This window comes from Colias croceus, chromosome 8, assembly GCF_905220415.1.
Source record: "Colias croceus chromosome 8, ilColCroc2.1".
NCBI classification, from domain to species: Eukaryota; Metazoa; Arthropoda; class Insecta; order Lepidoptera; family Pieridae; genus Colias; species Colias croceus.
Genome location: NC_059544.1, coordinates 213,701 through 229,248, shown reverse-complemented (window position 1 = coordinate 229,248; position 15,548 = coordinate 213,701). Strand labels below are relative to the sequence as shown.

Below are 15,548 nucleotides of genomic sequence, written 5' to 3'. Positions count from 1 at the left end.
GCGAAGGGGTGTGATGGTTGGTGCCAGGTCCACTTTCAACCCGCTGATGCTGGAAGTATACAATATGTACTTGTTAAAAATGTTAGGAATGTAAACCAACCGCTTATTATGAGTTATGAGTTATGACGTATTACTTACTTAGCGAAAATTGGTTTTCATATAAAATTATTTATGAAAAGTCGGATAAAACGACTTCGTTTATAGTGACATATTGTTGTGTATTGTGACCAATTTTTAATAAATTGTCCGGTTATAGTGACCAAAATGATTTCTAACACTTTCTACAGTTTTTGGGAGAATTATACATATTGTGATATCCGAAGATGTACGGCGTTCACGCCTTTTTAGTTACATATTTGTCTAAATCTGTAGTTATCTCTATTTTTTTCTTTGTATTGAAATAAACACATACTAACAAAAGGGATTATGAAACAGGAGATAATTTATTTTCTACAAAATGCTTTGTATGACGTCCGCTTAATATGACGTGTTTGATATTTCCCTTCAATGTCATTATAAACGAATTCCACTGTAAGTAAAACATTTGGAAATTTACAGTTGATCAATTAAAATTAAAACTTGATTAGTAATGAATAATGTATATAATCCATACTAATATTATAAATGCGAAAGTAACTCTGTCTGTCTGTCTGTTACTCAATCACGCCTAAACTACTGAACCAATTTGCATGAAATTTGCTATGGAGATATTTTGATACCCGAGAAAGGACATAGGCTAAGTTTGATTGCGAAATATGTACCACGGGCGAAGCCGGGGCGGACCTCTAGTAATATTATAAATGCAAAAGTGTGTTTATTCGTTTTAATGTGACATGGCCATGGGTAACTTTTGACAGCTGCAGCGGTGAAACGACTCATACCAATGCGAATTTAACATCAGGGGAATCCGCGGGCAAAGAAAAATATATGAATATTGTTTTCAATAAAAATGATGATGATGATATTGTTCATGAAATTAATAATAATTCCATAATTCCAGGGCCCTGGTGAAAGCGCCCAACGACCGGGCGAGTTTATACGTTCGCTAGCTATGCAGATACTGAGCCATTCTGCGCACGCGCGGCCTGTGGACAGAGAGCATAGCGTACGGGATGAGGGTGGGAATAGGTGGGTGGTTGGTAGTACTTTAATCAGTCGTAAAAATTTCCAATTTTAGGAAGATTAGAAAAATGATTTTTAACAAAATTTAGGGAAATTTCGATTGACAGAAAAATTACGATAAGTCAGGAAAATTTCCATAAGTCGGGAAAATTTCTATATAAGCTAGAAAATTTCCATAAGAAAGGAAAATTTCTATACGCCAGGAAAATTTCTATAAGCCCGGAAAATTTCTATACGCCAGGAAAATGTTTATAAGCCAGGAAAATTTCTATACGCTAGGAAAATTTCGATAAGACAGGAAAATTTCTATACGCCAGGAAAAATCCATAAGTCGGGAAAATTACGATAAGTCAGGAAAAATTTGTATAAGTCAGGAAAATTTCCATAAGAGAAGAAAATTTCTATAAACAAGGAAAATTTCTATACGTGAGGAAAATTTCTATAAACCAGGAAAATTTCCACAAGTCGGGAAAATTTCTATAAGTCAGGAAAATTTATATACGTCAGGAAAATTTCTATACACATTGAAATTTTCTATACGTCTGGAAAATTTCTATAAGTCCAGAAAATTTATATACGTCAGGAAAATTTCTTTAAACATGGAAATTTCTATACGTCAGGAAAATTTCTATGAGTCCGGAAAATTTCTATACGTCAGGAAAATTTGTATAAGTCAGGAAAATTTCTTTACGCCGAAAAATCCATAAGTCGGGAAAATTACGATAAGTCAGGAAAAATTTGTATAAGTCAGGAAAATTTCCATAAGTCGGGAAAATTTCTATAAGTCCGGAAAATTTCTATACGTCAGGAAAATTTGTATAAGTCAGGAAAATTTCTATACGCCGAAATATCCATAAGTCGGGAAAATTACGATAAGTCAGGAAAAATTTGTATATGTCAGGAAAATTTCCATAAGTCGGGAAAATTTCTATAAGTCCGGAAAATTTCTATACGTCAGGAAAATTGGTATAAGTCAGGAAAATTTCTATACACCAAAAAATCCATAAGTCGGGAAAATTACGATAAGTCAGGAAAAATTTCTATAAGTCAGGAAAATTTCCATAAGTCGGGAAAATTTCTATAAGAAAGGTTTTCCATAAGTCCGAAAAATTTCGTCACGTCAGGAAAATTTCTATGCGTCGGGAACATTCTACAAGCCAGCAAAAATCAGTTCACTAAATTCATTTGCTGTGAACTTGTGAAAGTAGTTTCATTCACTACTGTAGTGTAGCTGTGAAACAGATATATACATTGTCTCATTGTCTCACGTACACCAGTGGTGGGGATAGCTCATAGCTGTCATTAGTCAGTCGACGGCCGATGCCGGACTGGAATGGACGTGTTCCCGCACTATTGAGTGTAGTGGTGAGCCAGTGCAATTCTACATCTATACGTACTGTAGGTACAGTACAACTACTTTTACTATTTTGACAAGTTCATTGCTTTCACTGGTTCAACAAGTGCACTAGTTTTACAAGTTCTTGTTTTGTTGTCTTTTTTCTATTCTTTATAAATTTATATTTATAAAGCATTTGAATGCCATAAAACCAAAAAATATAAATTCAAGTTCTTGTTACTTGTATATACTTGAATATTGCCAAAAATGTTTCACTTTTGACACGTGGGCACGTCGGCACACACGCTCGTTTTATTTTTTTATTATGCATTTTTGTTTGTAAATGTTTGTGTGTATTGTACTGTGTACAGTTAGGATATACTCACGTGGCCTTGTAGCACTTGCGGTAGGCGTGGTTGGGGCGGGTGTGCGCGGTCTCGTGCAGCAGGCGCAGCGCCAGCGCCGCCAGCGCGTCCGCCGCCGCCGGCGCGCGCCGCGCCACCGCCCGGCCCAGCAGCGGCTGCTCCACTGCAAGCCGACAACGTGACCAGTGACCAGAGCAGCTAGTGTCGCGGAACAATTCTAACCAATACCCGCGGCCCCATCATTAAAGCGGCTCGACGGAACACAGTGCGGTTTTAGTCGGTAAGAATCCGACATAACCCACGGCTCCTTCCCCGGGGGGCCGTGGGTATCTTTGGAAGATTTCCCCACTATAAAAAAAAAGGTGAGCAGCTAGTGGTGTAGCGTGGTGACGTAGTGAGGTGGCGCCCGCCTGTGCAACGTGCGGGGCGCACCACAGAACATATAAAAGAAGTTAGAAAGGCATCGTAGGCGGGGCAGACGCGCCAAGGATATGAGCACTGCTCACATCATCATCATGCGTATGATTCGTTCCATTTTAAATCACGTGATCGTGCGGCGCTATGATTGGCTAGATTTGAAATTGCAAATATGTACGTAAGCGGACTTGCGCGGTCTTGGCCACACCCACAAGCGACACCGGTTCTTATAGGAACGGCGAATTATTGCCATTCTAACCTCTTTTATATGTTCTGTGGTGCACACTCACTCGCGAGGTGGTCCCGCTGCGTGGCGGCGCACAGCTGCGCGGCGGCGGGCGCCTGCAGCAGCACCACGCGCACGTCGTCCCGCGCTAACGCACTCACTCGCGAGGTGGTCCCGCTGCGTGGCGGCGCACAGCTGCGCGGCGGCGGGCGCCTGCAGCAGCACCACGCGCACGTCGTCCCGCGCTAACGCACTCACTCGCGAGGTGGTCCCGCTGCGTGGCGGCGCACAGCTGCGCGGCGGCGGGCGCCTGCAGCAGCACCACGCGCACGTCGTCCCGCGCCAACGCACGCCGCACCCACTCGCCCGGCGCGCTGGCCGCCATCCGCCACGTGCTCATCGCGTAGAGGTCGTACACCTAAACACATAACACATTTCACGTCACTAAGAGTATTCAAAATTCGACCATAAAAAAAAACTGCAAGGTCAAATTTATAGAAAAACAAACAAAAATTGTGTCTCAAATATATCCCAAAATCCATAAAATACGGCAACGTGGAACGCACCTGTCCGTCCGTAGCCCGCGCCAGCAGCGTCCGCAGGCGCGCGGCGAGGCACATGAGCGGCGCGCAGTCCCGCGCGTACAGCAGCAGGATCTTGTCTCGCGCGCCGGCCGCAGCGCCCTCCTGCACTTTGCCCTCTTGTGGCGGCCATCTGTTATTATGTTTGTATATTTGAAATGTGAAAACTGAGACCGCAATAATTTTTGTCTTGTCAGTATAGTGTGATGGAGTGCAGTGCAGTATACGAAGTAAAAAATGCAATGCGGCACGAAGTAGTGCAGTCTAGTGCAGTCTAGTGCAGTGTGATACGATGTAGTGTAGTGTAGTGTAGCCCGATGAAGTGAAATATGGCACGGTGTTGTGCAGTGTGGCACGGTATAGTGTAGCGTGGCACGTTGAACGATGAAGTGTAATGCGGCACGAAGTAGTGCAGTCTAGGGAAGTATGTCACGATGTAGTGCAGTGCAGTGTGACACGGTGCAGTTACTCACTGCACGGGCGGCTTGCGGCGGCAGCGCGCGGCGGCGGCCAGCAGCGCGGCGAGCAGCAGCGCCAGCAGCAGCGCGGCGCCCGCCCACCACAGCGCACTACTACCGCCCTCTACGCGCAGCGACTGCTCCACCACATGATCTGTACTTATAAATTGTTATTTGACAAATTGCACTGGTTAAAACACGTGTCAATTGTAATTTTAATATCAAAATCAGAGGCGGCTCGTGACAAAATTGTATAGGTGTTCACTTGAAATAAAACAACGACAATGTAATCTTTTTGAGAAATAAATGTCTTAAACCGAAAATACAATAGTGTTAGCAGGATAATTTATTACAAAAAAATGAGCACCACATTATAAATCCATACTAATATTATAAATGAGAAAGTAACTCTGTCTGTCTGTCTGTTACTCAATCACGCCTAAACTACTGAACCAATTTGCATGAAATTTGCTATGGAGATATTTTGATACCCGAGAAAGGACATAGGCTAGCTTTTATTGCGAAATATGTACCACGGGCGAAGCCGGGGCGGACCTCTAGTAATATTATAAATGCGAAAGTGTGTTTATTCGTTTTAATGTGACATGGCCATGGGTAACTTTTGACAGCTGCAGCGGTGAAACGACTCATACCAATGCGAATTTAACATCAGGGGAATCCGCGGGCAAAGAAAAAAACATGAATATTGTTTTCAGTAAAAATGATGATGATGATATTGTTCATGGCTATTCAGATACTGAGCCACTCTGCGCACGCGCGGTCTGTGGGTAGAGAACATAGCGTACGGGATGTGGGTGGGAATAAGTGGGTGGTTATACTTTATCAGTCGTAAAAATTTCAAATTTTAGGAAGATTTGAAAAATGATTTTAACAATAGTTTCTATAAGTCAGGAAAATTTCCATAAGTCGGGAAAATTTCTATAAGCTGGAAAAATTTTCTATAAGAAAGGAAAATTTCTATACGCCAGGAAAATTTCTATAAACAAGAAAAATTTCTGTCAGGAAAATTTATATACGTCAGGAAAAAGTTTATAAGCCAGGAAAATTTCTATACGTCAGGAAAATTTCTAGACGCCAGGAAAATTTATATACGCCAGGAAAAATCCATAAGTCGGGAAAATTACGATAAGTCAGGAAAAATTTCTATAAATCAGGAAAATTTCCATAAGTCAGGAAAATTTCTATGTCAGGAAAATTTCTATACGTCAGGAAACTCAAATTCAAACTCAAACATTTATTTATTCAATTGGACTTCTTTTAGAAGCACTTTTGAAACGTCATTACATGTTTTAACATTTACCACCGATTCGGAAAGCAGTATCTACGGAGAAGAATCGGCAAGAAACTCCATAGTTGCTCTTTTTAATCATGTCAGTTTTTACAATTTAATTTTACAAAATACATTATATGTACATTATAATCATAATATGCCAAAGAACTGTCCTGTGGTTTTAACGCGACAACCCTCCATGGGTTTTTATCGTCCATATATTCCTTAATACTGTAATAGGCTCTCTGAATTAGTACATTTTTTATATAAGTTTTAAATTTAGAACTAAATTTATATAGTAGAAAATTTATATAGATAAGGAAAATTTGTATAAGTCAGAAAAAGTTTATAAGCCAGGAAAAATCCAATAAGAAAGGAAAATTTCTATAAACAAGGAAAATTTCTATACGTGAGGAAAATTTCTATAAGTCAGGAAAATTTCTATGCGTCGGGAAAACTCCTATAAGCCAGGAAAATTTCTATACGTCAGGAAAATTTATATGCGTCGGGAAAATTCCTATAAGTTTATAAGCCAGGAAAAATCCATAAGCCGGGAAAATTTGTATGAGTCAGGAAAATTTCTATAAGTTGGAAAATTTCCATAAGAAAGGAAAATTTATATAAACAAGGAAAATTTCTAAACGTGAGGAAAATTTCTATGCGTCGGGAAAATTCCTATATAAATAAAAATAATAATAAATAATAAAAATAAAATCATTTATTTGGAAACAATACATAAATACAAAACAAATTAGACACGACGATCGCCTCAACTAGGAACATTCCTGTGCTAGAGGCGATAGACGCCTTCCTCTCCAGACTTAGCCAGTATTGTTTAGTTAACTTACATACTAGTAGACTTTACATATTTTCTAAAGTACAGAATAATAAGTAACAAATTGATTATTTTTAAATAAGGTTAATAATAACATTTCGGGCATGCAGTTTGTGTGGGTGTGTGTGTGTGTGTAAGTGTGTGTGTGTGTGTAAGTGTGGGTGTGTGTGTGTGTGTGTAAGTGTGTGGGTGTGTGTGAGTGTGCGTGTATGTTGTGTATGTTCGGTTGTTTGAGAGATTGTGTGAATATGCGGTTCTTTATATATGTTTTATGCGTGATTGGGATTAAACTTTCATAAAATCTTCAGTTTCGCTGTAAGACAAGGTAAGTAACAAATTGTTCATTTTAATTTTCAAATCTGATAAGGTCAAATTACGAACGTTTAGTATTTTATTAATTTTGTTATACAGAAGTGGGCCCAAAAAATCATGAAAACGTTTTGCAGCTGCGGTGCGGACAAGCGGTAAGTTGAAAACTTTATCCTTGCGCCTTTTTTCAACTTTTATTTTATGCCAGTCTGTCTGCTTGTGAAAAGCAAGAACACAGTTAAGTATAAAGAGCTTTCTAATTGATAGTAATTTACATTCATTGTAAAGGGTTGTAGTGGGATAATATATGGGCTTAGCCATCATTACTTTTAATACCGCTCTTTGTGCTCTTTCTACTTTCATCATTTGTGTTCTAGCCGCTCCACCCCACGATTGAATACAATAACATAATATCGATTGCCTATGCCAGCCATATTTCTATACGTCAGGAAAATTTCTATACGCCAGGAAAATTTCTATAAGAAAGGAAAATTTCCATTAAGTCCGGAAAATTTCTATACGTCAAGAAAAATTCTATAAGCCAGGAAAATTTTTATACATCAGGAAAATTTCTTAACGTCAGGAAAAATTCTATAAGCCAGGGAAATTTCTATACGTGTTAGGTATAGCACTCACTGAAGACGCGGTTCGCGTTGGTGACGCGGCGGAAGAGCGGCGAGGTGTCCCAGGGCGCGCAGTGCTGCAGGCGCATGTTGTAGCGCCCGTACGCGGCGCGCAGCGAGCAGCGCACCTCGCTCTGCCGCCGCCCGCCCGCACTGCAGTTGCGCGACACGTCCCAGCAGTGCTGCAACCGCACGCAAACATCATCATCATTAACGTAATCATTATTGCCACCATCATCACATACACAATCGTCATTACTACCAACAGCACACATAACAATCATTATCATCACCGACAGCATACTTGACAATAATGATCATCACCGACAGCATACTTAACAATCATTACAATCACTAGTAGCATACTTAACAATAATTATCATCACCAATAGCATACTTAACAATCACTATCATCACCAACATAATACTTTACAGCTAAGCTTTACGGTCGTTATCATCACCAACAGCATACTTTACAATCACTAGCACCACAAACAGCATACTTAACAATCATTGTTATCACCAACAGCACACTTAATAATCACCATCAACAATAAGAGCATCCGATCCGTATCAATCACTATCATCACCAACAGTGCACTTAAGTCTTAACAATCTTTATCATCAACAGTATACTTTACGATCATTATCACCATTGGCATACATACTTATTTTTAAATTATTTATTTATAACAGATTTAATCGAAGTAGTTAAAGATATTTTTTTGCTGTGAATTTAAGTACTTTATGCTTATTTGGCTTTGTTACCTTTTCGATATCAATTGGAAATCCCATCGGACAATATATCTAGTGATAAATAAATTATCTTTTAAGTTTAGTAACCTTTTAATAACACGCAACTGGCCATTAAATATTCAGCAATTCAAAAACATCTCCGTATGGTCAACTCATACAAGCACACATAATTAACACATGTTACGATAAGCGCTTTATATGTAAATAAAACTATTTAATAACTCCGCGTTTAGAAAATCTGCTTATTATAATATGATATATATAATATTATTAACAATAAGTAATAACATATTATGTGACCGTCATAGACTGACGCAAATTGCTGATATATTATATACATAATTACGATAAATAGTTCCTAGAACCCCGCATTCCTTAAAAAGGCAAAAATATTAAATATCACAAAATATTTTATATAGATATAAGTTGTAGGTGCGTATTATAACGCATAAAAATAGTGTGATTATTATAATCCAATTATTATGTATTGTTATATGGATTTTACGAGCGATGAAATCGGCGAGATCCTAATTGGGTCGGTTTATTTGTGTTTTCGATTGAGTCCTTGAATACATTTAAACCGTTCCGTTTAAAGCAAGTGTTGCTGTGTTGGTGATGTATTATGAATTAAAATGTATGTGTTATGATCTAAAACACATATTAATCTCTTTAGTTCAGTCTCATAGTGTCGAATAAAGAGTCTAACTACCAAAAATTGGAACGAAATTATTTTTCCTTATACAAAACTTCATGTACATAATACATAATATAATGAAATACATATTATAATGATTGTTTTATCCATATTAAATATCTAATAAATAACAACGAATTTTTCCTATTATAGACTGAGAGAGTAAAATATTTACGAAAGGTCATGTGGTTAACTAAACAACGATATTGTTACGTTTTGGGCTCTTTGCAATTAAGTATTGTTTTTCTAAAAAGTTGATAATATTTTTTTTTTATTAGGTAATTGTTCATTTAAGTATTTACCTATTAACTTTACATACAACTTATTTTATACACAAAGGGGATATCCCAAGAATGAAGTGTTATACCTTATTTTCTTTACTAATATTATAAAGCCGAAGAGTATGTTTGTTTGAACGCGCTAATCTCAGGAACTACTGGTCCGATTTGAAAAATTCTTTCGGTGTTAGGCTTTAAGCTATATATCATTACGCTAAGACCAACAGGAGCGGTGCCACGCGGGTGAAACCGCGAAGCGCAGCTATTAATATATAAAAGTATATGGATAGATTTTAATAAAGTCTTAAAATAAACCTCTATAGAAGGCGTTGCGGCAGGTTGAATAAAAGATGGCGAGATGAACTGGACCAATTGAATGCCTCAGCCCCCGGAATCACAGACACAATAGAAAATCTATTGTGTCTATTCCCGATCGGGAATAGACACAAATTAATAAAGAATGGTCTACAATAGCACAAGATTGTGATTCATGGAAGCGCTTTGGGGAGGCCTTTGCTCAGCATTGGGATACAACAGGCTAATACAATACAATACTATCTAGATATGTGTGACTGTACCAGGCTAATAATGGGGAAAAAGCTATAGCATATTTAAGCCGGAAATAATATTTCATGCGGAAATAATATTTTCCTCATTGTACAACCCCTATGTGTGAATAACAAACAGTATCCTTAACCCACTGGCCAAGTGTGTGTTGGTACATTTAACTATTAATTTCAAGACCACATCACAATATTTTTTTCTAAAGTAAATGAATAGTAATCACAAGTAAATTGGAAACAAACATTTGAAAGTATTTCTGCTTAATTAGTGTTCAACCTCGATTTTTTATTAAATCGAAAGGTAAAAGCACTGAAGCATTCTTGCTGTGAAGATGTTTATTTATATAAACACATTAATTCCCAAAGCAAACGGTGAGGTAGGAAGTTTAATTTTAGCTCTGCTTTGTTTCAGGGAGTTTCCAGAAATAAAAATAAATTAAATCATAATAACCTTTGTTTAAACATACAAAGTAATTATATATTTAGATAAGAGTAGAAACAGCCTTTCTTCATTCATTCTTTTTTTTTAGGTATTTCATACAGTATTCTTAATGTGAAGATACGTTATAACATAGTTGTGAAAGAAATCTATTTAAATATAAAAATAGTGTGTGTACCGAGCACACGTGTCAGAAGTGAAACTTCTTTGGCAATATTCAAAGATCCCAAAATCGTCTTTCGTGACGGTATTGCAATGACGCGACTGCGACTGCGATGAAATTTTACTCTAAACGCGCTTAAAGAAGTTTCACCACAATAAGCATGGTTAAATCTCATTTATAGTGGAACTTACTTCATCATTAGTAGTGTTGAGTAGCGCACATAAGCTCATTGTGTAGTCCGTCGCTGGAATGTAGCTCAAGTACCACTTGACTGTGAGATGCTCACTGAAATATCATAGATAATATATTCACATGAGCTCATAGTGGTTACAAATATAATATATTCTTAATAATTTAAATAAACTCAGTGTTTTAGAAAGTAAAATATATATTATGTATATTTGTGTTAATATACATATGCACGCCTTTAGAGCTAGCGCGCAAGAGCAACTTTTGTCTCCGCAACTATTTTGTCTCTCCCATCAACTCTATGGGCTAGTAAGAAAGTGCGCGCACGTAGCGACGCAACTCCCCATAGAGTTGATGGGAGAGACAAAATAGTTGCGGAGACAAAAGTTGCTCTTGCGCGCTAGCTCTTAAATACTAAATGTCTTGATTTCAGAAAAAATAGCCCTTGACAAAAAAATTTACAAAATATCTCAGGTCAGCATTTTATTTTGAATTTTATAAGAATAGGCAAAATTTCACATAAAATGGGAAAAAAAGCTTCTTTTTAATTGCTTTCATTCATAACTATTATTACAATCATCTATTTACACTCAACAACTATTCCTTTGAATTCCAAACAATACTTTACCTTGAATGACCTTATTCAAACAACTTGTTATTGATGTTTAGTATGCTTCAATTTTTAATGCATAGTAATAAAAATAAATAATCAGTTGTGAATGAATACATTTGAATTTCAAGGTCTTTTTATTTTAACATCATTTGAGATATGCAATAAAACAATCAAAACTACATCTCATTTGGTTTTTTTACCTAAATTTCATATTTTGGTACAACATTCAGCACAAAAAAGAAATGAAAATGTCTTACTTGCTAAAGCTCTGTATGGAGATCCTTGTTTCACTGTTAGTGAAACGTTCCTTGGGAAATTCATTTGTAATATAAAATAAATGGTCTTCTGGACTGCCGCTGATTTTCCCATAGTGTAGAAATGTCTTAACTAAATAACAAGTCCCATTGAATATCAGATCAAGGTTAGTAGCGAAACATACCTGCAAATTGTTAACAACAAACTATGTAAATAGGAATTTTACAATTTCCATAACAATAAATGAGGAAAATCATTTCACTTACATTGCTACAATTTAAATGTGTAATATTCACATCTTTGTTGAAAAACGAGTGGCCCTGTCTGACATACAGAAAGGCATCACCGTGGCATTTGTCTGCGGTGGTGTTTTCTTTGCATCGTAACGTGAGCTCCCAGCTCGTCACCTTGTCCTTCGATTTAGGCGTCGTACACCACTCCACCCGGTACCTTCCATCCACTTCATCGTTAGCTGGCAAGAAGCTAAGCCTCGTCTCGGTACTGTTACTGCACTGCGTCTCGACGTCCGCGTTCGATATAGCACATAGAAGTACCACTAATAATACCGTTAACATTATTCTTACAGTTCCGTCACGACATAATGTAAATAAATCTTCACTTGGCACAGGTCATCACATATTCACTTAATTTGTCGAGGAAATTTATGAATAAAATGTTAAAGGTTATCGTTTCAAATATAAATGATCTTAAAGATGGATAGATGGTAAATTAAACATGAGTTCGTAGCGTCATTCGTCAACAACTTTTTATAGTAGGTACACAAGAAGTTGTGAATGTTCTCTAAGTATTCAAAGCACTAATCAAATATTGTTGTACTCCCAATTTGGAATTTTGATTTTGTGAGTTGAAACTTGAAACTAGTATAAAAATCGAAAAAATATACAACCAATGTGCAACTCAGAAAATAACACGAAAATAAAATAATTCGCAACTTCGCAAGAAGCAGAAGCTTCGGCTGGAATTGTCATTGGTGACATATGTCAACCGTCAAATGTCATTTATTTGATTGACGTATTTTTTATTCTTTTTATAAAGTAGAATGTAGAATACGATGTCTTTCGATAGTACCACAGGATAGTACGTACAATCTCCAGTCAGAAGAGAATACAAATTCAAATTCAAATTCAAATTATATTTATTTGCAAGAATGTAGTTACAGATTCTAGATGTTTTAATTACAATGTTATGTGGCTAATACATTCTACCCATTGATTGGGTGTGCAAATATTACAAGTTTTATGTATTGGATTTAAGAAGGCCATTTTATTAATAGATCACCCTTATAAAAAAAAACACGGTAACAATTTTTTAATCTTTATTTTTATGACCATTTTATATCCCACTAGCTTTCAGCTTGTGGTTTCACCCGCTTTGTGTAAAAATCTAATAAATTATACACTCAAATCTTACTTTTGAATCACTCTTCCAAAAAAAAAATCGCATCAAAATCCGTTGCGTAGTTAAAGATTTAAGCTGTGGATTTAAGCTTGCATACATAGGGACAATGGGGATAAAGAAATCGGCTTTGTTTTATGGTTTTATACTATGTAGTTATTTTGATAGATGGCGCTAAAATGTGATAGCCCTTGAAATTTATACTGTGTGACTGAAAGCGGAGGCAAAAAGCTGGTAGTTCATAAGTATATTAAAGTCAAGAGTATAATTTTGGGGATTAAAACTATACATGGTTTATCTATAATACCTATTATAAATAAGAGAATATTTGTTTTTTTGTAAATTATTTAACTGGTAGATAGTCGAGTTAGTTCGAGGAAGGCATATATTATCATCATGCTAAGACCAATAATACAATTAATACAAACTGAATTAAAACTTTGTTTATTAAAATAATAACAGGTTAAAACAATAATTACGAAATAAAACCAAAAATTTAAACTGCATTCTAGCCACAACACATCTTTATTATAACTTACACATACACCAGATAAACTAACATGCACTCTTTTCATTACATAACCAATTAAATTCCAATCTGTTGAGCTAATACTGCATACATCGCTAATGCAGTGAGACCTACTACAGATGCATGTGCAGCTCGTACTGCTAACAGCGCCCAAGCACTGAGAGACAGCACGCTGGCAATTGCATCTTCTATTAAACTTCTGTATGGAGATAGAGCAAGGAGGGTGATGACTATGGGGGAATGTTTCTTGGGTAGATCGCTGCGAGTCCACAGCCATACTAGAGCTGCGGTGGAGGCGTGCTGCAGGAGCGCTACATTTGACTCGGCGCAGGAGCGAACATATCGCCAGTCGAATTCGGAGCCGCGCGCGCCCACCCATAGGAGCACACTGCGGGTGACAATCACCTGAAAGATGCAATGTTTATATTTGTAATTGTGAATTAATTAAGTTAAATAAAAATTGAGTGGATAAATCGAGAAAAATTTATGCCAATGTTGCAAAATTGTGGAATAATTATTAAATACACATGTATCATTATCTCATCAATTACTTATGAAGGTTTTCCTTTCAGAGAATAAAGCAACAACATAAAGTATAGAGTTTGTCATGATACTAATTTCTTTAAATAGAACTACATTCTCAAGTCCAATTTCATATTGTATTTTGTCATCCTACAAATATTACTAGGTACTGTTTTAATACAATTATTATTCTACTCATTTGCATTAATAAAAAATGCTAGTCTAAAACTATGTTCAGTGTAATATTATAACATTGAAGTTTGTATATTGTAAAACATTATACAAACTTATGTGTATTGTAAAACATTTAACACAATGATATAACAGCCAAATATGAATAAATGTTTTTTAATTGACTGCGTTGAATTTACAATTGCCGCTTGCAATATTTAGTATTGCTGACTAGGGTGTCTGGTGGTCATTGCAACAAACAATTCTCCACCAGATTAAGTATAAATTATAATTTTGTTTGTTTGAAGCTAAGTTTAATTTTTCTTACTTCTGCACTAGCCCAGCCTATAGCTGCAGTGAGAATCTTTGCATGTCCCTTCCCAGGCACAGAGTTGATGGCAAAGTACAGACCCAGTAAATCTGCTAAGTCCACTGTAGCTTTAAGAATTTCCTGAAATTAACAACAAATCTGATTAATACCACAGAACATAATACTGTAAGTACTTGTGTTAATATAAGATTTTAAAGCCCAAATCATGGCAAAAAATTTGAATCAATTGAGATAATACTACATGTTTTTACTTGATAGTTCAATAAATTAAATACTGGATTCCTTTCCTTAAAATCCTATAAGAATGTGACTGTTATCACCCAGTTAGGTGATAACTTTAACCCAGATAAAACCTGATTATTCGTGTGAATGTCTACATAGTGAGTTTTTATCCATTCATACTTCAAATAATACATATTGTGAATTGAATACTTACTAAAAGAACGTCGTATTCTCCATTAACTTGTGTGTTATCGTAATCTGGGAAGAACGTTGCTAGAAGTAACATTTTGCACAGCTGAGTGAAAATATATAGTCCACCGGCATACACACATTTCGACAACGTAGCATATTCAGATCTACAACAGAAAAGTAAAGCTTGAAATCATTTATAATAAAAAGTTTGTATAACCTAGATAATAATGCTTACATTCCAGAATACTTGTAAGCCATATGATATGGCGCATAAACTAATGCTAAACAATTGCCGAAATGGTAAAGAGTCATTTTTGATGATTTCTATACATAAAATAAGTAATAAATATTAATTTAATTAAAATGATAGATCACAATTTACATTTACAAATCTGAGTACAATTGACACATGACATTTAACTGAAGTGTTCTGACAAGTGACAGCTTACAGGCAAGGTTGCAGGTTGGTTGCAGGAAATAAATTTAAACTTTTTTATTCACTGTGTGGCCAGCCTGCGGTACTATAAATTATTTTGAATTCTAGAAAAAATAATAAATATACACACGTTTCATAATATCATTTTAGACTAATATTTCTAAATTTATCTTTGGACGAGTTTTATTGGAAGGCTTTTGGAATGGATTACCTACT

At 36.3% G+C, this 15,548-nt stretch overlaps 2 protein-coding genes across 2 annotated transcripts; both read right to left on the bottom strand.

Moving 5' to 3' along the window:
* Nucleotides 1-2,859: 2,859 nt before the first annotated feature.
* LOC123693938 lies at nucleotides 2,860-12,482 on the bottom strand. The gene is made up of 8 exons (XM_045639208.1): nucleotides 11,780-12,482; nucleotides 11,516-11,697; nucleotides 10,648-10,741; nucleotides 7,577-7,745; nucleotides 4,521-4,659; nucleotides 4,033-4,180; nucleotides 3,531-3,884; nucleotides 2,860-2,986 (listed from the first exon to the last, which is right to left on the bottom strand). The coding sequence occupies exons 1-7, from the start codon at nucleotides 12,086-12,088 to the stop codon at nucleotides 3,624-3,626; spliced, it is 1,302 nt and encodes a 433-aa protein (XP_045495164.1). The 5' UTR covers nucleotides 12,089-12,482; the 3' UTR covers nucleotides 2,860-2,986; nucleotides 3,531-3,623.
* Nucleotides 12,483-13,424: 942 nt separating this feature from the next.
* On the bottom strand, nucleotides 13,425-15,330 carry LOC123693683 (transmembrane protein 147). Its single transcript, XM_045638872.1, has 4 exons — nucleotides 15,132-15,330; nucleotides 14,919-15,060; nucleotides 14,480-14,602; nucleotides 13,425-13,863 (listed from the first exon to the last, which is right to left on the bottom strand). Exons 1-4 carry the CDS (start codon nucleotides 15,206-15,208, stop codon nucleotides 13,516-13,518), a joined length of 690 nt encoding a protein of 229 aa, XP_045494828.1. The 5' UTR covers nucleotides 15,209-15,330; the 3' UTR covers nucleotides 13,425-13,515.
* Nucleotides 15,331-15,548: the final 218 nt, after the last annotated feature.